We start from the raw sequence: 25,581 nt of genomic DNA on the forward strand, positions 1-25,581 counted from the left end.
AGCCAAAGACAGTAAGGTGTCTGATTTTGTCAACACAATACAGATGGCGGTGAAGAATGTAAGTTTAAGCTAAGTTTAAACACTCAAATAGTTCTGTTACTAAAGGAATCATTGCATTTCCTGGACTTCTAGAAGTATTCCATACTCCCTACTCTTTTGTCGTGAATTACATTAACAATATGTGTATGCACTATATTCACAGATAAAGGGGAGAGGCACATGTGGAGACTCTCAATGGGCAGCAGCAAGGGAGACCTCTAGGCGGGCCTCTAAACTGGATGAGGAAGGCGTTGAGGTTGCGGTGTGTCGGCATGGCTTCCTTTTAAAAGCCCTTAACATGTACCGAGGAGAGATATCTGCGTATCCTATGTATCTCCAAAGGGAGCTTCTCCCAAGCAAGGCACAGTTTTTTGCTATGGATGTGGCATGCAAATACTGGCCATACCTACAAAAAGTTGCTTCGGTCATTCCAGCTCTCAAGAGCCTCACAGAAATGAAGCCCTTCCTGAGCATCATGCATGCAAGAGCTCATGCTACCAAGTGTGAGGTATGTCTGTTATCTGTTATTTTCAAATGAATACGCCATGTGTTACTATAGGAATGGACAGCTTTAAGCTGAATTCCTTTTCCATAATATTTGTCCACGTTTTCCAACTGCTTCATTGGCTCTAATGAACCCCAAATCCACCCATCCTTGCAACAGATAAAATGGAGTGGTCGGAATCAGAAGGGAGCAGGCACAACTGCCGGTGAGGAGGTGGAGCAAATAAACAGCTACCTCTCCCGTTGTGCCCTGACAACAAAGTACATGTCAAAAGCAGGTAAGTCACTTTGGTCTGAGTTTATGCAATCATCTAATATTGCTCATAGATTGCAGAACATAATGTAATTCTCCTTATACCAGCACGTGTGGACATGCTCACTGTGCATGCAATGGGTTGGAACCATCACAAAGCAGAGACGCTACACAAGGCCCTCTCCACAAGATATGTGAAGGTATGTTTCATATTCATGTATGTTTTTGTGCCAGTTGTTAGGCAGACTGAGTTCCTATTGTAATTATTGTAAATATTTTAGACATCTAAAAGGGCAGAAGAAGAGGCAGAGAGGCTGTCACAACTGCAGAAGGACCTGCAGTGCTCAAATGCAATGGCTGTACAGTGGATTGCTGAAGTCAAGGAATGGGCAGAGAGCGGTGAGGACAGAACAATATACATGCCTTTTTGCAGTTTCCTTACAGACATTTGTGTTCAAACGGTAATCAAAATAATACACAATCAGTGAAGCATTAGTGCTGCAAAAATCTAGAAAACTCGGTTGCATTGTATAGAATACAGTACACTGAGCTTAATTTCACCCTAACGGATATCTACAGAGACCCCAGTAACGGGTCTGCACGTTCTCCAGCAGTCCATTGAGGGTCTCCATCTGGGTCTAAAGCAACAGAAACAAACCCTCTACCGTCAGAATGGTATGTAGGCTTTTTCTTGAGTTATCCGGTATACCTAACAATGTATCTATATTGTTTTTAATATAACCTATACAAGGTTTTTGTGTCTGCATATTACGTTTCTCCTAAACAATCTAGACAGCAACAAGCTTCGCCATCGTCTCCGAAGAAAGTTGACGGAAGACAAAAAGCGCCTTCTCCAGGAGATTGATAAATACAACAGTCTTGTTGCAGACCTCTCCAAAAGGATTGATGTGGCCTTGGTTGACCACTCTTTGGCTGGACAGAGCACTGGCGCAATATGGCCATGGGAGGACTATGGCAGTGGTATGCATTTTTCAATGCTTTTAAAATGTCATGCAGTATATCGGAATAGTGAACTATCCTGAAATGATATATTAAATATAATGGTTTTTGTAATATATAAAACGATTTTGGGAAAGAAACATCATTTCTAAATTCTGTTTCCATTATGGTTGCATTGCTAAATGTTATGCCAGATACTCATGTATTGATCTTAATATTTTGGATCATTAGTAACTATCGGGGTCAAGAAACGACTGCACGACCAGGAAATGCTGAAAACACGGCTGGAAGAGGAGCTCCCTATCCTGGTGTTGGAGATGGCCCAGCACTGTACGTGGTTGCAGAACCTGGGAGTGGCCCTCAAGACGGAGCTTGCAAGATACGGTAAGTTAAAGACAAGTTTTGGGGATCCCATTTAATGTATTCAATTAGTGGGGGATGTTTCAATATATATTAACGTTGTTGGGTTTTCTGTCCTCTACTTGTAGAAGATGAAAATGGACTTCACTGTCTCTTGGCGAGAAGACTTGCGGAAGTGGAAGAACGACATCAAATGGTCCTGCAGCGGTATAAGACTGCTCTAGGTCCATTGGCCTCTGTCCTCCTTGATGTTTGTGAGGAAGAGGAATGTGATCTGATGGGCCTGGTCAGTCCAGACACCAGCGAGGATGAGGAAGATGCAAGAGAACAAGCAACTTAGTTGATGGTGTGGTTTCGTGCCTCGCTTGATGTACACAAATGATCATTGTTATTGCTATGTTTAAAATAAAAAAATAAAAAAATCTATCTCTTCAATTCAAGATGGGGTGGGTGAGAATAAATAGTGCTATAACCTCACTAGCCTTATTGACATGGACACATCTGTTCCGCATAGATTTCTATGCACGAGACTTAACGGACACTTTTGTTACTGCCATGTATACAGTACATTCGGATCACATTTTAGGAAGAGATCTATGACGCATAGAAATCTATGCGGATCTGATGTGCCATGTAAACGCGGATACTATGAATTTCATTCATATATACAATTTCAGAAGTGGATGAGATTCGAGAAATATCTTGTTATAATGAGAAAGAATGTCAAGGTTTGGGGGTTGATGAAAAACTATTTTGAACCTTTGTGGTATGGCAACCCAGTCGCCAAAAGCATACGTTGACAGTCACTTTAAGGACAAGTTATGAGAGAAATGCACATTAACTTTTTGTTATCTCATAAGCGGTGTGGTGCCGGCTCCTTTTGACCTTTTGACCCCAGACTTCAAAAACGTGTCCACAGGCCAGCTGTGTCTACCCACCTTAAGCCACAAATGTACTCCTACATCCCACAGTAAATGGGGACTAGAAACATAACCTCTGTCATATACATTTACTCTACTGTTGGAGGTCACGCCCCTTTTTCCACCTTTTCGAGATAGCTAGAGATGCTAAAATGTTTACACACATTTCCCGGGGCCCCGTGTACGACATATCCGACATATCAGATTCTAGGGCCTAACTGGGACCTCCGCACCGAAACTTGGCCCGGTCGGACCCCGAGGGCAGGAAGGGGGGGCCTGCCCTCGGGGTCTGACCGGGCCAAGTCTCGGACAGGAAGGGCCCCCCCTTCCTGCCCTCGGGGTCCGACCGGGCCAAGTTTCGGTGCGGAGGTCCCAGTTAGGCCCTAGAACAAGGTATTAAAATTTCAGGGCGGTAGGACCTTCCTATCTCAAAAACTGTTTTTCCACCACATTCTGAACCATTAGGTCTTGCAGGCTACACTTCTGAGGGGCTTTGTCCAAATGACACTCCATTTGGGAAAACTTTTTTTCTCTAAGGGCTAGAACTCCAAATCTCGGATATGTCGTACACGGGGCCCCGGGAAATGTGTGTAAACATTTTAGCATCCCTAGCTATCTCGAAAAGGTCGGCAAAGGGGCGTGACCTCCAACAGTACAGTAAATGTACATAAGACAGAGGTTAGTTTCTAGTCCCCATTTTTTGTGGGATGGAGGTGTACATTTGTGGCTAAAGGTGTGTAGACACAGCTGGCCTGTGGCCACGTTTTTGAAGTCGGGGGTCAAAAGGTCAAAAGGAGCCGGCACCACGCGCTTATGAGATAACAAAAAGTTAATGTGTGTTTCTCTCATAACTTTTTGTCATTATTAAAGAGAGGCCTGATTCTCAGATATGCATGTTGGATGGCTAGGGTGTAGGTTTGGGTAGAACTTCAGACCAAAATCTTGTAAGCGAGCCGCTGGGTGAGGTGCAACAAGATGGAGCACTTGCTGAGTAATTTCTTGTAGGGCCGGTGCGTAAGAGGGCAAACAAGATGTCCTTCAATATCTACGCTTCCAGGCGATTGCAACGGTGCCACACATGAACACATTCAAACATGTTTAATGGTAGTAATTAGCTGTCGAAATTGGAGGCCTTAATCAATAATGACCAGCTATTGATTTGCTTCCCGATAAAAGTTTGTGACAAATGACATGTTATTTAGCATCTACACATTGAGCTGAGTCCCATGACACAAAGCATGACACTCCACGTCCCTACACGGCCCCCTACACTACATGGCCCCTGTATTTTACATGGTACACCTATGGTCTAGGGCATGATCTCTGTGTGGCACAAGGTCGAGCTTGATCTCATTGGACTCAGCTGCTAATGTAGATGCTAAATAACATGTAATTTGTCAGAAAACTCCATCGGGTAGCAAATCTATAGCTGGTTATTATCTATAAAGGCCTCCAAAATCGACAGCTAATTACTACCCTGAAACATAGTCAAATATGGTCATGCATGGCACCGTTGCAATCGCCTCGAAACGTAGATGACAAATGACACCTTGTTTGCCCCGTTACGGGAAGATATTTTCATGGTATATCTTTCTATTTCCTAACCAAGCTCCATTGCCGTCTTTAACCAACGTGGTTTGCCGAGAGTCACGTGACGTTGACGCAGGCCCATTGAAAAGAAAAGGCCCAAAAAACGTAGGCATGTCACATGTTTAAAGCCGTTATTGTAATTAATTAATTTAATATTAAAATATAGGCTATTATATGTATACAATTATTACGTCGTGTAATATTCTATCTATAAGTAGACCATAACTTTTATTCAATTATCGTTATAACATGATCTGTATCTGACCATTGAACATCTTTAACCAAGTTCAGGTATAACCAGACCATAAAACAAATATTTATAACATATAAACTAGGCTATACGTATAGCATATCATACATTTGGTTACAGGCCTAATTCGGTATAAATGTTACCCTCTGCTGGCCCACAACTAGATCGTCGCGTCCCTAGCAACCTGACGTCTTTGAAACATGCTAGGGAGACCATAAAACTAACTATCGAACAAAAGATCAGACACATTCACTGACTGAAGATTATGCAAGTAAAAAGTATATTTCTCGCTAGAAATGTTATTAGAAACACGTTTAATGGTCAATCTGTCCTAAAATATTGGATATATATATATATATATATATATATATATATATATATATATATATATATGCCTAATGCCTTCAGGGCGGCGCTACTGTTCAATCAGGACAAGAACAATGAGGTACTCCCACTCTTTTATCCCTGCAACCATCAGGTTACTAAATGATGACAAAAGTAAGGAGTAGGTGGAGAGCACACCAGTGTTGCTGGGTGTTTCCGGGGGCAGGGTGGTTGTTACTGACGGGCTGAAATGAATTGTGAGTTAAATGTGTGTGTTGGACTGCCTTTGATATATGTTTTTGTCTACCTCCTATTGCTATTTATTGTATTTATTAAGTAATCTATTATGTGAGACTGGAAACTGTGAACGAAATTGCCCATTTTGGGATAAATAAAGTTTTCTAATCTAATCTAATATATATATATATATATATATATATATATATATATATATATATATATATATATATATATATATATATATATATATATATATATATATATATACGTAACCATTTCCCCCAAATGCTGGGAGAACGTATCGACCCCTATTGGTGCTATTCCTCCATTCATTTAGATGGGCGGAAGAAACGTGTATCTCTTCACGCTTTGGTCAGGCATAGCGTGACACTGAACACTCCTTGCGAGGTGGACCAATGTATCTATTTCACGCCTTGGCGTGATACCGGGTTGAACAGACTGTTCTGTGTTTATGTGTGGAAAAATAACATCATTACACGGTTCCATAAAATAACATAATCAGCAAAGACAATGGTTTTATTTCCATGCTTTAAACGGCATTCGGGCTGCTAGTTTCAGCGTCCATAGCAACCATCATAGGCTTAGCCACCATGTTTTTCTGTCGAGACAAAATACGTTTTCAGACAAACGTAATTGAGAATGCCGAATAGTTCTCTGGGAACGTAATTTTCATGAGACAGGGTTGTCCTTTAGGGCTTCGGCCTCCTAATTGATCATTGATCAAAACTCTGCCCAATCCTCAGCTTCTCTGACGCAGAGAAACTCGTCCACGCCTTAATCCCCTCCAGGCTTGATTACTGTAACAGCCTTCTCATCGGTACACCCTATAACACCTATGGTCCTTAGATTATTATTTATTTTATTGTGTTATTGCCCTTCGTGTTTTGTTGTAGCACTTTGAGATTATTTTTATGAAAAGTGATTTACAAATAAAATGTATTATTATTATTATTGTAGTAGGCTATATTTGAATGCCCTTTCACATATATGAAACCACCACCACACCATGGTTGGTTTGACGTAGCAGCTAACTTAATCATCCAAGAGAATCTTGTGTTTTGGTGTTGAATAAAGATCTATCAGCACAATATTTTAATAATCTGTTGTGACTAAATTGACATTCAGTAGGCCCTGCTTGCACTTGTATGTTTAAAATCAATATTTTCTATACAATATAGCCATTTGCAATTATACCTGGATGCATATCTTAAATACATTGAATGGATTAAATACTCAATTAATTGCTGCTACTACTCTATTAGCTAGAGACCCTTCAGCCCACAACTTTTGAGTTACTTTAACTTTACCCACCATGCACTGCCTACAGACTGGAATTCATATTTATATTAACTGTTGTGTCCATACATATACAGGTGCTGGTCATATTATTAGAATATCATGAAAAAGTTGATTTATTTCATTAATTCCATTTAGAAAGTCAAACCTGTAGAATGTATACATTCATTCCAAACAGACTGATACATTATAAGTGTTTTTTGCCAAAAAGAAGATGATTATAGCTGACAACCAATGAAAACCCTAAATTCAACATCTCAGAAAATTAGAATATGGTGAAAAGGTCAGATATTGAAGACACCTGGTGCCACACTCTAATTAGCTAACCAGCTCAAAACACCTGGAAAAGCCTTTAAATGGTCTCTCGTTTTGATTCTGTATGACACACAATCATGGGGAAGACTGCTGACTTGACAACTGTCCAAAAGATGACCATTGATACTTTAAAGAAGGAGGGCAAGACACAAAAGGTCATTGCCAAAGAGGTTGGATGTTCCCAGATCTCTGTGTCCAAGCACATTAATAGAGAGGCGAAGGGAAGAAAAAGATGTGGTAGAAAAGAGTGTACAAGCAAGAGGGATAAACGCGCCCTGGAGAGGATTGTCAAACAAAACCGATTCAAAAATGTGGGGGAGATCCACAAAGAGTGGACTGTAGCTGGAGTCAGTGCTTCAAGAAGCACCACACACCGACGTATGCAAGATATGGGCTTCAGCTGTCGCATTCCTCGTGTAAAGCCACTCTTGAATAAGAGACAACGTCAAAAGCGTCTCGCCTGGGCTCAAGACAAAAAGGACTGGACTGCTGCTGAGTGGTCCAAAGTTATGTTTTCAGATGAAAGTAAATTTTGTATCTCCTTTGGAAATCAAGGTCCCAGAGTCTGGAGGAAGACAGGAGAGGCACAGAATCCACGTTGCCTGAAGTCCAGTGTAAAATTTCCAGTCAGTAATGGTCTGGGGTGCCATGTCATCTGCTGCTGTTGGTCCACTGTGTTTCCTGAGGTCCAGGGTCAATGCAGCAGTCTACCAGGAAGTTTTAGAACACTTTATGCTGCCTGCCGCGGACCAACTTTATGGAGGTGACGATTTCATTTTCCAACATGACTTGGCACCTGCACACAGTGCCAAATCTACCAGTACCTGGTTTAAGGACCATGGCATCCCTCTTCTTGATTGGCCTGCAAACTCACCTGACCTTAACCCCATAGAAAACCTATGGGGTATTGTGAAGCGGAAGATGCGAGATGCCAGACCCAACAATGCTGAAGAGCTGAAGGCCACTATTAAAGCAACCTGGGCTCTCATAACACCTGAGGAGTGCAACAGACTGGTCGACTCCATGCCACGCCGTATTGCTGCAGCAATTCAGGCAAAAGGAGCTGCAACTAAGTATTGATTGCCATACATGCTGAAACTTTCCATGTTCATACTTTTCAGTTGGCCCACATTTCTAAAAAATCATTTTTTGTACTAGTCGTAACTAATATTCTAATTTTCTGAGATACTGAATTTGGGATTTTCAGTAATTGTCAGTACTAATCATCCAAATTAAAAGAAATAAACATTTCAAATATATCACTCTGTGTGTAATGAATTGATATAATATGTAAGTTTCACGTTCTGAATATAATTACTGAAATAAATCAACTTTTTCATGATATTCTAATAATTTGACCAGCACCTGTATGTATATATATATATATATATATATATATATATATGTGTGTGTGTGTGTGTGTGTGTCATTAAGCTCTTAGTGACCACATTTGAATGGCAGGGCAATCATGTATCAGGAGTAGCACCACATTCTAGAAAGACTGAAAATATGTTTTTATTTGAAGAGGGCAGGGGGACTAATTCAAATCTTTTGGCTGCCAGGACCTGGCCCACTCCTTCCCACTGAAAAGAGAACAAATAATATATCAATGAACCGTTTTGTGATGATTGGTCGAACTCCACTTACATAACACACAGTATATACCTACTTTATATTGATTCTCATCTATAAAGGCAATTACAAATCAAGCCCAATCTTTGCACATTTTTGTTCTTGAGCAATACCACACTTTCAAGTCATTTTCTAATAATTCAAGATCTAATAATGTAATAGTGTATGACACATAAGAAAGGGAATGATGAAACCACTTGATAGGAAATCTGGTTGGCAAGTGTGTTTGGTGGAAGAACTACTGTTAAACGTTAAAATAGCAGCAGCTATTTTGCACCAAGATGGTGCAAAATAATATGGTATAATATAGAATACTCGGAAAAGCAATGAAGTGGTTTAAAAAAACCCAGTGAAACAGAAAGAAACCAAATTAAATACATACCAAACTGGGCAAGGCTGCCAATCAACAAGGACTTCTTTAATGCCCTATCAAGGAAAGGAACCATAAATTCATTAGTAAGATAATAAATTCAGTGTTAGCCTATGAGTTTGATAGACAAAATGCATTGACGGTACTATTCCAAAATATTTATGCAAATTACTTGTATACATGAGTAAATTACATTTACAGTATGCACTTAATATGCATGCTCATGATCAATCAGCGAGAATGTCATTCCTACAGTTAATCACGCATGTGTTTTTGCTGGGTCTTTATGGGTCTGTCAAACCTTTCTCATCCTCTCCTTCCCGTAACTCCTTATTTCGAAGGAGTCACGACCAATATGGTAGGGGCAATCTGAAAATATAAAAAACATGTTTTTCACAACAAAACCATCTATGCTTATCCACTGGCAAATATAAAATACCGCAAATATAAAATCAATAACAGTAATTATTAATACTGTATTAATGCTGTAATCGCTGCTATGAATACACAGGAGAATAATTTACAATTCCATAATTATAAATTGTGTAAAGGGTTTGTCAGTGCTCTGATCGTTACAAACTATTTCATCTTACTCTTCGGTAAAGTCTTGTTCCTTTTTTCAAGCCCCTTCTGGCTGTGATGCTCTGTAGGAAAGAAATGTTGAGGTATTCAAACAAAGACTCAAATGGTCATAACCAACATTCTTATTACAGTCCTTTTTCCAAAATAACTACAATAAATGTAATGCTATGGTGAAAAGAATAGTAGTCAATTAGCAATTCGATCTGTACAGACATTCTGAACATACCTTTTCTCCTCCGCTTCCTCTGCACAGTAGAGACCGCTGTTGGAATGGAAAATAAAATATTACTCATTCAGGCAATGATGTTTATTTGTATGACACTTAGTACCTTCTCATGCATGCTTTAATTGAAAAATCCATACCTGGTCCTTCCGTGTCCGGGTGGGCCACCTCCTCCACCTGCAGGGCCCCCTCCTCCACCTGCAGGGCCACCTCCTCCACCTGCAGGGCCACCTCCTCCACCTCCTCCACCTGCAGGGCCACCTCCTCCAACTGCAGGGCCACCTCCTCCCCCTCCTCCACCTGCAGGGCCACCTCCTCCAACTGCAGGGCCACCTCCTCCCCCTCCTCCACCTGCAGGGCCACCTCCTCCCCCTCCTCCACCTGCACGGCCCTGTCCTCCACCTCTCCCATGTCCATGTCCATCTAAGATGACATAAGATAACACTCACTCAAAGTCCAACAGTGGAACTTCAACAGTGCAAGTGTAAATTCAGTTTTAAAAAATATGAAATTAAGACCATACAGATCTATACACATCTATACACATAAATAACCATAAACAAACATGAAAAGAGGTTAGCACTTATACAGCTGACTTAGTATATTGTAATTTGTAGCATAATATATTGGAGTATATATGCAGTATATAACAATATATAGGATTAGCCTCTTTAATTGTCATAGATATTCCTGTATGTCTTCACCTGAGTGGTCCCCCTGCCCTCTTCTGGCCCCTCTGCAGTCCCACTTGCAAAAGGGGTCCATCCTGTGCAAGTTTGAAAAGTGTTGCAAAGGGTTATTAAATTGCAAATGGCAACCAAAATAATTGTAGCAATAGTTCCATGATAAAAATGAATGTGGTGGACAAATAACAAGATGCAGTTAGTATTTTGGTAAACAAAGCAGAGGGTGTGTGGAATTTATAAAAATAAAGAATCATACCTTGACAAATGTACTCATGGATGGAGCCCATTTTTTTGAGGGACTCCTCCGCAAATGTGGCCAAGGTGCAACGAGGTGTGAACACCTTGACCACATGGCTCTTTTTAGTGGCTTTTCCAAGCAGCAGGACAGGTTTATATCCTGCTGCTTGAAGCTTTTCGAGCTGTAAGGAAATCACAGCATGTTAATGTTTTGCCTGTAGTAATCAAAAAAGACCTACTATTCAAAGCAATAGTGATTCAGACAGTTAAAGGTAGAACATAATTAATCTGAATTGTTTACATACCAGGAGGAACATTTCCTGCTTGACAACAGCCATGTTGTGGTTCTTCTTGCGGGAAGACGCCCACTCTTCCCGCTTAGCCTCAAATTTTCTCAAGGCAATTTTGAGGCGTTCCTTTACAGGCTGGACCATTTTGCAGTGGCTGCAAACCTTTTTAGCGCAAGGCAGAATGGTTTTGCAGGAGGGGCATGTTTTACATGTGCTGCCTGGCATATTGAAAGATTACCTAATTTACAAAGACACAGACAAACCGAATAGACAGATAAACAAAACAGATTAGATACACAGATAGTAGATAGATAAGAAAGATTATAGATGTAAAATATTAGCATTGGCAGAGAGATAGTTAAGATGTATGATGCTTATTTGAAGCTGCAGGGAGAAAAAAGTAAATCACTAAAAACAAACTATTTTTTACAAACAGCCGACTACATTGTGTAAATTACCTTCTAACATGATGCTGTGTATGGTACTTATCTAAGCCTTTCTCATTGTTCAATTTCAATTACTAACGAACTAGCTAGCCTACCCGAGGGACAGGTGGCGACGTAGGCCTACATTAGCCTATGAAGCAACGCTTTTGTTATCTGTTATTAGCTGTTAATACCTGTTAATATTATTTGACAACGGCAATATAATTATTTGCACTATCAACTCCATAATCTTAGTATTTCAAGCATTCAACCGTTTTTAAATAGCAGTCAATCATAGTTGAACTTACGTCACACAAACCAGCACCGCAAATTTTCGGTCACTCCAGAGTTGACGTCTTTCTTTCAACCCGGTGTCACGCGATTGCGTGCTCCTGCGCACGACCGTGTGCGTGTGTGTGTGTGTGCGTGCGTGTGTGCGTGTGTGTGTGCGTGTGTGTGTGTGTGTGTGTGTGTGTCTGTGCGTGTGCGTGCGTGTGTGTGTGTGTGTGTATAACACGCTATTTTATGTTGAAATGCGACGTAATCCAGTGTTCACGAAAAGTACACTGTCAACGTATGCTTTTGGCGACTGGGTTGGCTCTCAGATATACGTGTTTCTAACAAGATGATATCATTAAAAGTTACATAAAGTAACAGTTTAATAACACAAACGCAGGAAGCACGTGAGCTGCTAGTTTAGCGAAAGCAACCTGACGTCGTTGAAACATGCGAGCGAGCCGATCAAATCCTAATAACTATAAAACTAAAGATCAGACACAATCACTGACTAAAGATTATGCAAGTAAAAAGTATATTTCTCGCTAGAAATGTTATTAGAAACACGTTTAACGGTGAATCGGTCCTAAAATATTGCATTTCCCATTCAGATAATAAAGATTTATAAAGATCATACACATTCACTGACTGAAGATTATGTAAGGAAAATGTACATTTCTCGCTAGAAAAGTCATTAGAAACGCGTTTAATGGTGTATCTGTCCTAAAATATTGCATTTCCCATTCAGATAATAAAGATTAATAAAGATCATACACATTCACTGACTGAAGATTATGTAAGGAAAATGTACATTTCTCGCTAGAAATGTCATTAGAAACCCGTTTAATGGTGTATCTGTCCTAAAATATTGCATTTCCCATTCAGATAATAAAGATTAATATAAGCTACGCCGTGTTCCGGAGCCGCGGGGGATTCTGGGAATTGGGGTTCTCAGTTGACAAATGGGGCTTTTGTTAACTTGTTTTGTTGTTAGGATACAAACGTGTCTCCCCCCTTCAACAAACGTGCCCCCCCCCCCCTCCCCCCCTTCAACTAACGTGTGTCCCCCCCCCTACAATCGTGTGTCGTCGTCCCCCTCAACAAACGTGTCTCCCCCCCCCCCCCCCCCCCCTCCCCGGTCAACAACAGTCTCCCCCCCCCCCCCCCCTAAACAATCGTGTCCCAAACCCCGAAACCCGCCTCCACAGCGGCACACGTGGATACTGTAGGTATAACACGCTATTTTTTACGTTGAAATGCTACGTATCCAGTGTTCATGGAAACGTGCACCGTCAACGTTTTTTCTTGGCGACTGGGTTGCTGGGTTGGTGTGTCCCCCCCCCCCCCCCCCCCCCCTACAATCGTGTGTCGTCCCCCCCCTCAACAAACGTGTCTCCCCCCCCCCCCCCTCCCCGGTCAACAACAGTCTCCCCCCCCCCCCTAAACAATCGTGTCCCAAACCCCGAAACCCGCCTCCACAGCGGCACACGTGGATACTGTGTGTGTGTGTCTGTGCGTGTGCGTGCGTGTGTGTGTGTGTGTGTATAACACGCTATTTTATGTTGAAATGCGACGTAATCCAGTGTTCACGAAAAGTACACTGTCAACGTATGCTTTTGGCGACTGGGTTGGCTCTCAGATATACGTGTTTCTAACAAGATGATATCATTAAAAGTTACATAAAGTAACAGTTTAATAACACAAACGCAGGAAGCACGTGAGCTGCTAGTTTAGCGAAAGCAACCTGACGTCGTTGAAACATGCGAGCGAGCCGATCAAATCCTAATAACTATAAAACTAAAGATCAGACACAATCACTGACTAAAGATTATGCAAGTAAAAAGTATATTTCTCGCTAGAAATGTTATTAGAAACACGTTTAACGGTGAATCGGTCCTAAAATATTGCATTTCCCATTCAGATAATAAAGATTTATAAAGATCATACACATTCACTGACTGAAGATTATGTAAGGAAAATGTACATTTCTCGCTAGAAAAGTCATTAGAAACGCGTTTAATGGTGTATCTGTCCTAAAATATTGCATTTCCCATTCAGATAATAAAGATTAATAAAGATCATACACATTCACTGACTGAAGATTATGTAAGGAAAATGTACATTTCTCGCTAGAAATGTCATTAGAAACCCGTTTAATGGTGTATCTGTCCTAAAATATTGCATTTCCCATTCAGATAATAAAGATTAATATAAGCTACGCCGTGTTCCGGAGCCGCGGGGGATTCTGGGAATTGGGGTTCTCAGTTGACAAATGGGGCTTTTGTTAACTTGTTTTGTTGTTAGGATACAAACGTGTCTCCCCCCTTCAACAAACGTGTCCCCCCCCCCCTCCCCCCCTTCAACTAACGTGTGTCCCCCCCCTACAATCGTGTGTCGTCGTCCCCCTCAACAAACGTGTCTCCCCCCCCCCCCCCCCCCCCCTCCCCGGTCAACAACAGTCTCCCCCCCCCCCCCCCCCTAAACAATCGTGTCCCAAACCCCGAAACCCGCCTCCACAGCGGCACACGTGGATACTGTAGGTATAACACGCTATTTTTTACGTTGAAATGCTACGTATCCAGTGTTCATGGAAACGTGCACCGTCAACGTTTTTTCTTGGCGACTGGGTTGCTGGGTTGGTGTGTCCCCCCCCCCCCCCCCCCCCCCTACAATCGTGTGTCGTCCCCCCCCTCAACAAACGTGTCTCCCCCCCCCCCCCCTCCCCGGTCAACAACAGTCTCCCCCCCCCCCCTAAACAATCGTGTCCCAAACCCCGAAACCCGCCTCCACAGCGGCACACGTGGATACTGTAGGTATAACACGCTATTTTTTACGTTGAAATGCTACGTATCCAGTGTTCATGGAAACGTGCACCGTCAACGTTTTTTCTTGGCGACTGGGTTGCTGGGTTGGTGACACAAACCAGCACCGCAAACTTTCTCTCCCGCTTGAGATGACGTGTTTCTTTATAGTGTAACGACCTCGCCGGTGACATAATCATGTCGAGTCATTAGTTGAAGGTAGTTTTAATGGACCAAAAACCAGGTCACTGAAACCCGTAACATTGTAACAACATTGAAACCAACAGCTGAAAACCGGACCCAAACAAACCCCGGTTACCCCGGCAACACGGTCTCACTCGCGTGCAGGCCCCCACCCTCCTGTTCTTCCAAGGCCCTCCCCCAGCTGACCTAATGATTCGCCCCACACGCTGTTTGACAAGAATAACATTACAATACATGCACATAGAACAACTGGCATAACGGACAACGAAATATAATGTAACACATAACACACAAACTATTTAACTGTCCCAGGGTCGCTACAATAGATTCATGGGTCTGATTCGCCGATTTCCCATGCTGATATCCCGAAAGATTCTCGGGCATCTTCGACAATTTGGCTATAGATTGTCTCATTACACGCTAAATAATATAATTATAGCCTAATTATATATATAGGTTTTGGCATAAACATAACTAGGGTGCACTGTACTATCTGCGCACACCCTTTCTGAAGCCTCTCTCTCGCTCTCTCTCTCTCTCTCTCTGTCCCTCCCGCTCTCTCTTTCTCTCTCTCTCGTAGCGTTTTGTGGAGAACGTTAATTGTCTTAGAACACTCCCATTAAGAATGCATTGGTTTACATTTCGTTTTGTGTAACACGCAAAAAGTCGGACTATCGTGCTCGGGAACACGCTTCAATAGATTAACGTTCGTGCGCAGGAGCACGCAATGGCGTGATACCGGGTTGCGTCGTTCTGTGACGGTGATCATCGTGCCGTTTCCCCAATACTGATTAAGTATGGGCCTATCGATGGTCACCTGGCAGACGTAGCGCCCAGCGTGGTTGCGGGTGACGTTGGGAAGGGTCAGAGTGGCACAGCCGCAGGCCCCGTTGTTCACAGGTGACGGGGCCGAACCACAGCCCTCTCCGTCATACCTCACGGCTGTTTGTTGTTGAAGAATTGGACCCTTATATTTCACCCAGTTCATTCTATACTTTTCGGGGTTGACGGCTCTCAAGCCACAATGGAGTGTGACGCTGTCTCCCTCCGAGACCTCCACATCTGCCGTCTCATACAGCTTTATATCGTCCTTGGTAAAGGTTTCTGTAACAAGACAAAAGCAAAAGAGCAGCAATAGTTTATAGAGCAATTTATTTCACTATTTACCAATTTAAAAGCCATTCCGGGATCGAAAACGGTATCTTTTGTCCAAAAGTCAAACAGGTTAGTACGCTACATATAATCCTCATTTGGATTTACTCAGGAAAATTGTAATATTATTTTATGATATTAAATTAAAATTTCTGTTAAGTTGAAAATAACACTAGCGTTTCCCAACATTTTCTGTCTCATATGTACCCCCATATCCTGATCAGTACGGCTCAGCTATCCCCTCATCGACACCAAACCACAAATGTAATCCTTAAACTGAAATATCTTTTAATTTAGCATCATGGTTCAAATTTAAGATGCCTCTAGTTTGTTCAGCAACATTCACCAATAGATTGAACACTTTTCAACATATATTGTAATTCACACCATTATATATTTATTCTTTTTACCATTTTTACCAAAGCTGATTTGCGGGTGAAACAAAGTAATATCTAAATGCTTTCCAGGTACCCCCTGTAACTGGTAACGTACCCCCACGAGTGCGGGCGTACCCCCGGTTGGGAATCCCTTTTCTTAAGGTCTTTATGGCAGCGGGAGGAAGATGAATTATGAGCGGTACTCACCCCGAGCCAGCAGCGGCCCCAGAGAGAGAAGCAACATAGTCCTCAGTGGAAACTCCATCCTCCACTGATGCACCACTCAGCACTTGTGATCGCTTTCTTACAGACATCGCACCTCCCACTTCCATCAGACACACACAGACACACACACACACGCACACGCACACGCACACACAAACACATTCACACACACACATTTTCTTCCTCTAACTACAAACATACGCAAGCGTACAGGTAAAAGTCAACAAATATATACATTTAAAGTCAACACGTCTGTATATATTTAAAGTCAAAAGTCGATACGTTGAACATCATAAGTCTTGCTTGGAATAAGCAAGCAGGCATGTTAGTTAAATGGAACCTCTTATCCCTTCTTGGGCGTGTTGCAAAGGAGGCAAGCACAAATCCTTTGAACTTCTGAACTTTCAAAAGAAAATCCGGTCGACCACCGAAGGTAGCCTTGATGTCGACATTCGATGAGAACGGATGTCACAGACGAATTCTTCACTTCCTGTCCCTGGCCTACTGCATAGAGCCTCTTCTTCACCACTCAGAGAAACACACGCCAAATCCTCAACAGTTTACCATCAGCGACGGCCGACGGTCATAGTGAAACCTGCCTAATGTTTAGCTTTTCGCTTTATCTTATCAACCAATTAACAGCCTGTATCATAAGGTGGAAGATTACTTTTTTCCACAAGTTTCGCAGTCTCACACTGCACTTCCTCAGATTAAGATAGTTTCCTCACTGACAGCATTCGCAAAAGATCTAGACGCCCGCACGTACACGCACGCACGCACGCACGCACGCGCGCGCTGGGTTGGCGTTGTAGTGTGGTCAGGGTAGACGGAGGCTTTCAGAAACGATGACATTTGGTTGCCATGACACTGCCATGACGCTGCCACAAGCTGACCGAGACGCTCATCAAAAAATGGCAGGTGAAATGGAAATGATGATTTCTCTGTACAATGTACTTTTGTATCTCCAGTTACAACTCGATATATTGTCTCAAACATATTCGTTAGTCCAACGCCGAGGGCGAGCGCTGTATTTGCTGTGCTTAAAGGGATTCTTCACCGGCGGAGATATGAAGGTTATATGAAGGAAATAATTCTATGCATTATAAATGTGCAAAAAATATTGAAATCGGTTCATCCTAGCCTGATAAAAGGCAGAAAGTGTCTCTCTGACTCAAAAGTAAGAAATCCTCAAACTTCCACAGTGCATTGCGCCTGCTGCCCCGCCCGGAGGGGGAAGGACCCATGGTCCTAGCGCGAGTGGTAGCGCGAGCAAACTTTGTGTAAACATATCCCCGTGGCTGTACAGCATAAAAACAGTTGCTAATTACAGTAGCTCAGCATATCAAGTATTTGTACTCAACCTTTTCTCCCCAGTTGAAATAAGTGTTTATCTTATACAGTAGGCCTACTTTAGTATAACAGCACTTAAGTTAGTAAACAAATCACATCAACCAACATGAATATAAAGTTTTATTCATGAAAAAATGTGAACTATTTACAAAAATAAAACGTGTAGGGTGCGTTTGCTAGAGTCAAAAAAGTCACAGCTCATCTTGAGCATCCACTGTCTCCTGTTAGCCAGGGTACTGCCCATCTTGTGCTGGGTAATTAGCTCTGATGGCCTGGACAAAAACAGGAAGCCGTTGCTGTCTAAGAAAGAAAGAGAACAACATCAGCAAAGCAAAATTGAAATTATGCCTTAGCCTATACAGCATTACACAGACTTCAAGCTAACGTAACGTAGCCTATGCTCTGCCAATAAGATCGGCTACTTTCGGATACGTTGTCACATTCACCGGGATTCAAAACTATTGTAGCCAATGTGTTAGTAAAAAACCACAACATTTACTCTATGCTCAGACGTCCGTTTCTCCCGGCGGGCTTTGGCTGGTGTTTCCAGTCACTTTCTGGGTCCAGAAATATGTATCCAATACCCAACTGTTTAGATGAGGCGTAAAGCCTGGGTGAGAGGTTACAAACATGGCCCCGTCCTCGCCAGATTCAGCCATTTATTCTAGAAGAAACTGTCATCGCTGAAATTCGCTGCAGCACAGGGACTCTGTGTTAGTGTCTATAGGCGAACAGAGCAAACCGGCGCGCTCCGGCTCCTCGTCCTAGGCAACAGGCAAGGTTTGTTCAGCTGCAGCCACAGCAGCCTCCTCCTCTATTTGTGTCAATTCTTCCTGGCTGTATTCTTCCAAGACAGATAACATCCTGTCGGAGCCACTAGCCATTACTAAAGGGGTGCCTCAGGGCTCAATCTTGGGTCCTATTCTCTTTTCCATTTATATTAATGATGTGGCCAAGGCTGCAGGCAGCTCCCGGATCCACCTGTATGCTGATGACACTATCCTGTACGCCTCTGGCCCTTCTCTCTGCTCCGCGGCCTCGACTCTTCAAGACAGTCTCACTTCTATTGAGCACTCTTTCCACAACCTCCACCTACGGCTCAACTCTATAAAGACAAAATGCATACTTTTCAATCGAAAAAACAACACCTCCAGCCCCCCCAAGATCGTTTGCGCTGACAACTCGTTTGCGCTGACAAGGAGTTTGTCAAGTCCTATAAATATCTAGGGCTTTGGCTGGACTCTTCCCTTTCATTCTCCACCCATATTAATAATATTCAGATTAAAGTGAAAGCCAGATTGGCCTTTCTCTTCCGTAACAAAGCATCCTTCACACGCTCTGCTAAACTTACACTTGTAAGACCATCCTGCCCATCGTTAACTATGGTGATACAATCTATAAAATGGCTTCAAAACAGCGCTACACAAACTGGACCTTCTTCACCATTCAGCTATCCGCTTTGCCACCAATGCTCCCTCCAAAGCCGTCGACTCCGACATTGGCTTCAGTTTATTTATAAGACACTCCTGGGCAAGACCCCGTCTTACCTTTCCTCCCTTCTCCATCTCTCTAGAAGCACTTCCGCACAAGATCATCTGAGCTTATCAAACTCATCAACCCACTCACCAGGACTACCTTCGGCTGATACTCCTTTCATTTTGCAGCAGCTTTTAACTGGAACAAAATTCAAAAAACCTTCAAACTTACAGCTTTCATATCACAGTCTGCCTTCAAGCAGAAACTTAACTATGTCTTAGTAGACCCCCCTTGCTCCTGTTGATTCCACCGTTTCTCATTTGCATACACCCTTCACACACAATATAAAATTGACCCATCTTAATTATCATTATTATTTATAGTGCATTGGTGTTTTCTATTTTCTTTCTGTACATAGGCTATGCATTTGTATATCCGTTTTATATTTGTCTAAATGAGTCATGCTTGTGTTTTTGTTATTTGTACCTTTTATTCCTGGTGGGGCCTCTTGGACCAGATCAATATTGTAAATAAGAAACTGTTCATAATGTTTTATCTGGAAAAATAAAGGTTAAATAAAAAATAAAAAAAGTAATAGCCCTGACTGCAAGGGCGTAACTTTGGTTTGAGAAGTGGGGAGGACGCAATAATCCGGGGGTCTGGAGGTACTCGCCCAGAATTGTTTTTTGATTTGTATACCATTTTCTGCATTTCTACATACATTTAGGGACTACGGTAACCAATACAAAATCCGGGAAATAATTAAATTGGTCATCATGCTAAATTTTGCCAGAATAAATATGTATAATCAAAATGAATCAAACTTTTAATATAAAGAACATTTCTTTATTCATTCATCATATGGACAGAGGTCAGTGAACAAGTGCTACTGATATAATCATTTTCCTCCTTTAAAGGTGATCTAACATTATCAGGCCCTGAACAGGCACCTGCCAGCCCTCCACCTGATAGTTGAGTTATCCTAATGAGCCCGTGGTGTGTGAGTCTAACGTTAAAGTCAACTAGCAGAGAGAGAGACTCTGCTTTTCTTCCATTGTTGACGGATACTTGCTGCTGTTTAAGGTGGACTCGTTTTCAAGTTAAGTAGGTTAATTGAAAAATCATGCTGTTTTGCAACCCATAATCAACCAACTCACATGCCCCTTCTTTCTTTTCATCCCCTCTCCAAAGAAATACATTAAATTGAACTGCTGTTGCCGTTCAATTTTTATGAAAAACCCAGCGAAGCCTCTTCATTCAGTGAGCAATTTTTCAAGTGCTTATGCGTGGTGGAACACGTCCGAGACTCCGAGTCCACAGACGCCAAAGAGTACTATAGAACTGCGTGGGCAGGCTGTCCGTGTACGCTACTCGTCTGTGGCAATTTGTAATATTTTTATTTTTTATATATCAGGGGCTTAACAATCAGCAGCTCAATTCACATTCTCAGCCAGTCGTCTGGCCAAACGGTCAATAAGCACGATTTTTGCTGTTAAAAAAAGTGGGGGGGGGGACACAAACAGGATTTTGAAAAGAGGAGGGGACATGTCCCCCCTGTCCCCAGTGGAAATGGCGCCCATGCCTGAATGTCCAAATTGTGAAGAAACATGGCGGACATTGTGGTTACATCTCGTACGCGAGCATTCCGAAAACGATATGAAAACGATAGCTTGCTGCCTTAAGGTGCAGTAAGCTGCAAATTTGATACACAAAATCAGAGACCCCCATAACAAAATACATTTTAATTAAACCAGAGGAAATAGAAAAGGTCTTCAAAGAATATTTTGAAAACTTATACTCAGCCATCAGCAAAAGAAAAACACAAGATGCAAACATTTCTCAATTCATTGGACTTACCGGCTATTGGAGAAAATAGAAAATCAAAATAGAAAATTAATTTCTAAAATTACTAAAAAGGAATTTGACAGTGCTATTAGCAGACTAAAATTGAACAAATCCCCAGGCAGTGATGGCTAACCGGGCGAGTGGTATAAAACCTGTAAAGAGGAATTATCACCACTCCTTCTGAACTCTTTTAATGTAACTCTGACAGAGGGTAATGTGCCCCCCTCATGGAAAGAGGCAGTGATTTCAGTGATACTAAAGGGAGTTAAAGAAAAGGAATTATGTGAATCTTATAGACTTATCTCAATTTTAAATGTAGATTATAAGATTTTTACATAAATAATTTCTAAATGGTTTGAAAATGTTAAGTCTGATTTCATCGATGAGGACCAATCAGGATTTATTGAGGGGCGACAGTCTCAGGACAATATTAGACGTACTCTACACATAAAAGACCACATCGAGAAACCGGGATTGAAATCAGTATTATTCAGCCTTGATGTCGATCAAGGCTTGTTAATTGGGGATTTTTATATCAGGTACTGGAGAAATTAGGTTTTCAGAAACAGTTAATACAATGTATTCAAAGTCTCTACAAAGACCCCACAGCAACTTTTTTTTTTTGCTGCCTTTTCATTTTCTGTCTTTCTTTTTCTTGCCTTTTTAAAAGGATGAACCGGGGCAAGTAACGGTGGCAGTGGTAACTTCTGTTTTTTTTCTTCCATCGTGTTAACGTTGTAGGCTCACTAGGTCTAGTCCACTGTCATGAGCTACTATGACAACAACGCTTTCTTTGCCCTCCGTGAACGCGCTCAGGCCGGCTCAGGCTCGTACACAGAGGGGAGAGAACGCGCAGGCTTGTGATTGGTTCTTTATATTCGGGTACAATGTCTCCGATTGGTAAGCATTTTAACAGGTTTATAGCAGATACAGAATTCGTTTTTTTTTCGCTTCTTTTTCATTGCCCATAAGTTATTTATTGCTGTCAGGATGTAAAAACCAATTTCAACAACATATTAAAAAGTGCATATCACTGAAAATCGTACAATATGCCTTTAACCGATTGTTTTATTTTACAAAGAGGCACTCGCCAGGGATGCTGCCTTAGCCCCACTCTGTTTGCCATATTTATAGAACCTTTGGCACAGCTGATCAGACTGAACAGCAGTCTGAAAGGAATCCAAGTAGGAAAACAGGAACACAGCATAGGACTTTTCGCCGATGATATTGTGATTCTGATGCACCCAGATAAAACCTTTCCTAAACTGATGGCAATACTAGATGATTTTGGTAAATACTCAAGTTATTAAAATACCTTGGAGTGACATTAACAAAAACTCTTTGCAGCACATCTGAAATTAATTATAAACAGGGCAACGAAAATATTGAAACAGATGTCAGGAGATATGGGGACACGTATTGATTTGATCAAATGAACATACTGCCAAGACTACTATATCGGTTTCCACAGATGATCCCAGAAGCACAATTCAGGTTGTGGGACAAATTGATCTCAAGGTTTTTTTGGGCCGGCAAGAGACCAAGGGTCAGATAAAAAAACACTTCAAATAAATAAAGAGGAGGGCGGTGTGTCACTGGCAATATTTCTATACAGCCCAAATGAGATTTGCAATATGCTGAAGCTGCCTGCAATATGAAGCCAGATGGAAAGACATAGAAGTCAACATAGACACCTTTCCAATCCAAGCAATGTTGGATGTTGACTTGGCCTGCCCTGGATCACAAATTTAAACCAGGAGATAATGACATTGGTTTCAGACAGTGGTGGGACAAGGGTATAAAAGCTATATAAACACTCACACAGGGTGGGCACTTCAAAAGTTTTGAACAATTACAAAAATAATTTGATCTAGAAAATAAAAAAAAATTCAGATATTTGCAAATGAGAGATTACTATGATAACAAATTAAAACCAGAACTAGAGGGTAATGCAGTGATTGAAACCGTAGTTGAAGCCTATGAAAAAGAGAGTACCGTAATACAATTATTTCCCAAAATATCATGGCCTACAGAAAGAAAATGGGGATAACACATGTTAAAGAAAAATGGGGGAAGGAATTAAATACAGAAATATAACAGGAGGATTGGTTTTCTATGTGGAAAGCACAGCACTCATCCACAAGCTCAAAGAAGTGGAGAGAATGTAGTTGGAGGAATTCAATTTGTTATTTTATAACACTGCATATTAAAAGTAAGCCAATTCAGTCAGAGGAGCAGTGACGGAGGCTGTGCGGAAACACGAATGCCCATCACTCTCTTGTTTTCTGGCTATGCCCAAACATTCAGATATTTTGGGGGAAAATATGTCTTACTAAGATTCTGGGATATGAAGTCACGAACAATGTAAAGGTGCTTTACTTCTGTATTTTAAGGATACAGATTTGTGTCTGTGCAAAATATTGCTGATGGCCTGTAAGAAAACAATCACTAAGAACTGGTATCAACCGGACACTCCAAACCTCAAACAATGGATGGACATAGTGAAACAGATCTATGCAATGGAAAAAATGACTTTTTGCCTAAGATCCAGAGAAGTGATCTTCTCAAGTAAATAGGAGAAATGGACTACCTTCATTAAAGAAATAGATGACGCTACACTATCAGGATGAGCTTTAAGCAATCAAAGTAAATGTGTATACAACTAAATTTATACTGGTGTGCCCCCTTTCTATTGTTCATGTAATTGTAGGCCTACTTGTATTCTGTGTATGACTTCAAAAATGTAAAAAGACCTAAAAAATAAAGACACAGGTCAAGATAATGAGTGGTTTCGTCCACTCTTGCAACACTGTGTTTTTATTTTAATGTTTATCATTTATAATTTTGAATGTTGTTAAAGGCCTATGTGTTTCAAGCCGGCTACTGATTGACTGAAGTGTAAGTGGGGGAAGGTTGTGAGTTGTATTCATACCTACCTATTTATTCCTAAATGTTATTGTTATGTGTGTTTCGGGTACCAACTTGTATGCCTAGATGTGTCTTAAATGTGCTGCATTGGGACCAAACAAATGTCCCAACTCTGGGATAATACAGCATACTTTGACTTTGACGTCCACAAACAGGTAAATGTTAACAAATATATACGTTCAAAGTCAACACATCTGTATACATTTAAAGACATAAGTCTATACACCACAAAAACGAAGGAGATCATCCTGGACTTCAGGAAAAGCAGAGCAGACCCGGCTTCCCTCTACATCAACGGTGACTGTGTAGAGAGAGTCCACACCTTCCGCTTCCTGGGTACCATGATCTCTGCTGGCCTCTCCTGGACTGCCAACACGGCGGCGGTCGTCAAGAAGGCTCAGCAGCGGCTTCACTTCCTCAGGGTGCTCAGGAGGAACAACGCGGGAGAGAAGCTGCTGGTGGCCTTCTACCGCTCCACCATCGAGAGTTTTCTGACGTTCTGTATCTCGGTGTGGTTTTCACAGTGCCCTGAGGCAGAGCGGAAGAAACTCCAGGGAGTGCTAAACACCGCACAGAGGATCACCGGCTGCCCCCTCCCCTCCCTGAAGGACATATACATCTCCCGCTGCCTCAGCAGAGCGGAGAGAATCACAAAGGACAGCTCACACCCTGGCTTTCACCTGTTTGACCTGATGCCCTCTGGCAGGCGCTATAGGTCCATCAGAACCAGGTCTTCACGGTTCAGAGACAGCTTCTTCCCTAAAGCTGTATCCACCCTGAACACACACATGCACTGACCCCCGACTGACTGACCCCCCCCCCCCCCCCACTGACCCCCAACCCCACTGACCCCCGACCGCAAGCATAGTTCTAGCGCATGTGGTTTCTGTGGATGGTGTGGGGTGCACAACTTCCCACTGCTGTACTGTACTTTACTTTATTTTACTTTATTTATTTTACTTTATTTACATTTCTATTTGGTATACTGTTGTACTTGTTCTATTTATATTTATTTATTTTCTCGAATGCACCAATTGGGAAAGCTTACTAAAAATGTTGTTGTACTTGACTCGTGCAATGACAATAAAAGGCTTTCTATTTCTATTTTTCTATACATTGAACGTCATAAGTCTTGCTTAAAACACGTTTGGAATAAGCCGCGTGCAAAGGATGAAATCACAAATCCTTTGAACTTCTTAATCTGTAAAAGAAAAGCCAGCCGACCAATAAAGGTAACTTAGATTACGACATTCGATGAGAATGGACGTCGCAGGCATGTTCTTCACTTCCTGTCCATGACCTACTTAGTACTTACTGCATAGAGCCTATTCTTCACCACACAGAGTAACAAGCCCACTCCTCAACAGTTTACCATGAGCGACGGGCATATTGAAACCTGCCTCATGTTTAGGTTTTAGCTTGATATAATC

The 25,581-nt window shown here is 41.8% G+C and overlaps 1 protein-coding gene and 1 long non-coding RNA gene across 2 annotated transcripts; one reads left to right on the plus strand and one right to left on the minus strand.

Annotated features, from left to right (window-relative positions):
• Positions 1 to 366: 366 nt before the first annotated feature.
• Positions 367 to 1,839, plus strand: LOC115529943 (uncharacterized). The gene is made up of 6 exons (XM_030339089.1): positions 367 to 547; positions 704 to 821; positions 905 to 996; positions 1,078 to 1,195; positions 1,376 to 1,471; positions 1,589 to 1,839. Exons 1-6 carry the CDS (start codon positions 368 to 370, stop codon positions 1,837 to 1,839), a joined length of 855 nt encoding a protein of 284 aa, XP_030194949.1. The 5' UTR covers position 367.
• An 8,450-nt stretch (positions 1,840 to 10,289) lies between these two features.
• LOC115529885 (uncharacterized) lies at positions 10,290 to 11,932 on the minus strand. Its single transcript, XR_003973665.1, has 3 exons — positions 11,108 to 11,932; positions 10,822 to 10,984; positions 10,290 to 10,645 (listed from the first exon to the last, which is right to left on the minus strand). It is a non-coding gene; the product is annotated as an uncharacterized LOC115529885 (long non-coding RNA).
• Positions 11,933 to 25,581: the final 13,649 nt, after the last annotated feature.

The sequence above is a fragment of the Gadus morhua genome, chromosome 17, assembly GCF_902167405.1.
Source record: "Gadus morhua chromosome 17, gadMor3.0, whole genome shotgun sequence".
Classification (NCBI taxonomy): domain Eukaryota; kingdom Metazoa; phylum Chordata; class Actinopteri; order Gadiformes; family Gadidae; genus Gadus; species Gadus morhua.

What these genes read in the sequence shown, in the direction of transcription:
- LOC115529943 (XM_030339089.1), top strand. Translation starts at nt 368, where the DNA reads ATGTATCTCCAAAGGGAGCTTCTCCCAAGCAAGGCACAGTTTTTTGCT. An exon ending in TCTCCACAAGATATGTGAAG is followed by an intron (nt 997 to 1,077) that starts GTATGTTTCATA and finishes TAAATATTTTAG; the next exon opens with ACATCTAAAAGGGCAGAAGA. An exon ending in AACCCTCTACCGTCAGAATG is followed by an intron (nt 1,472 to 1,588) that starts GTATGTAGGCTT and finishes TAAACAATCTAG; the next exon opens with ACAGCAACAAGCTTCGCCAT.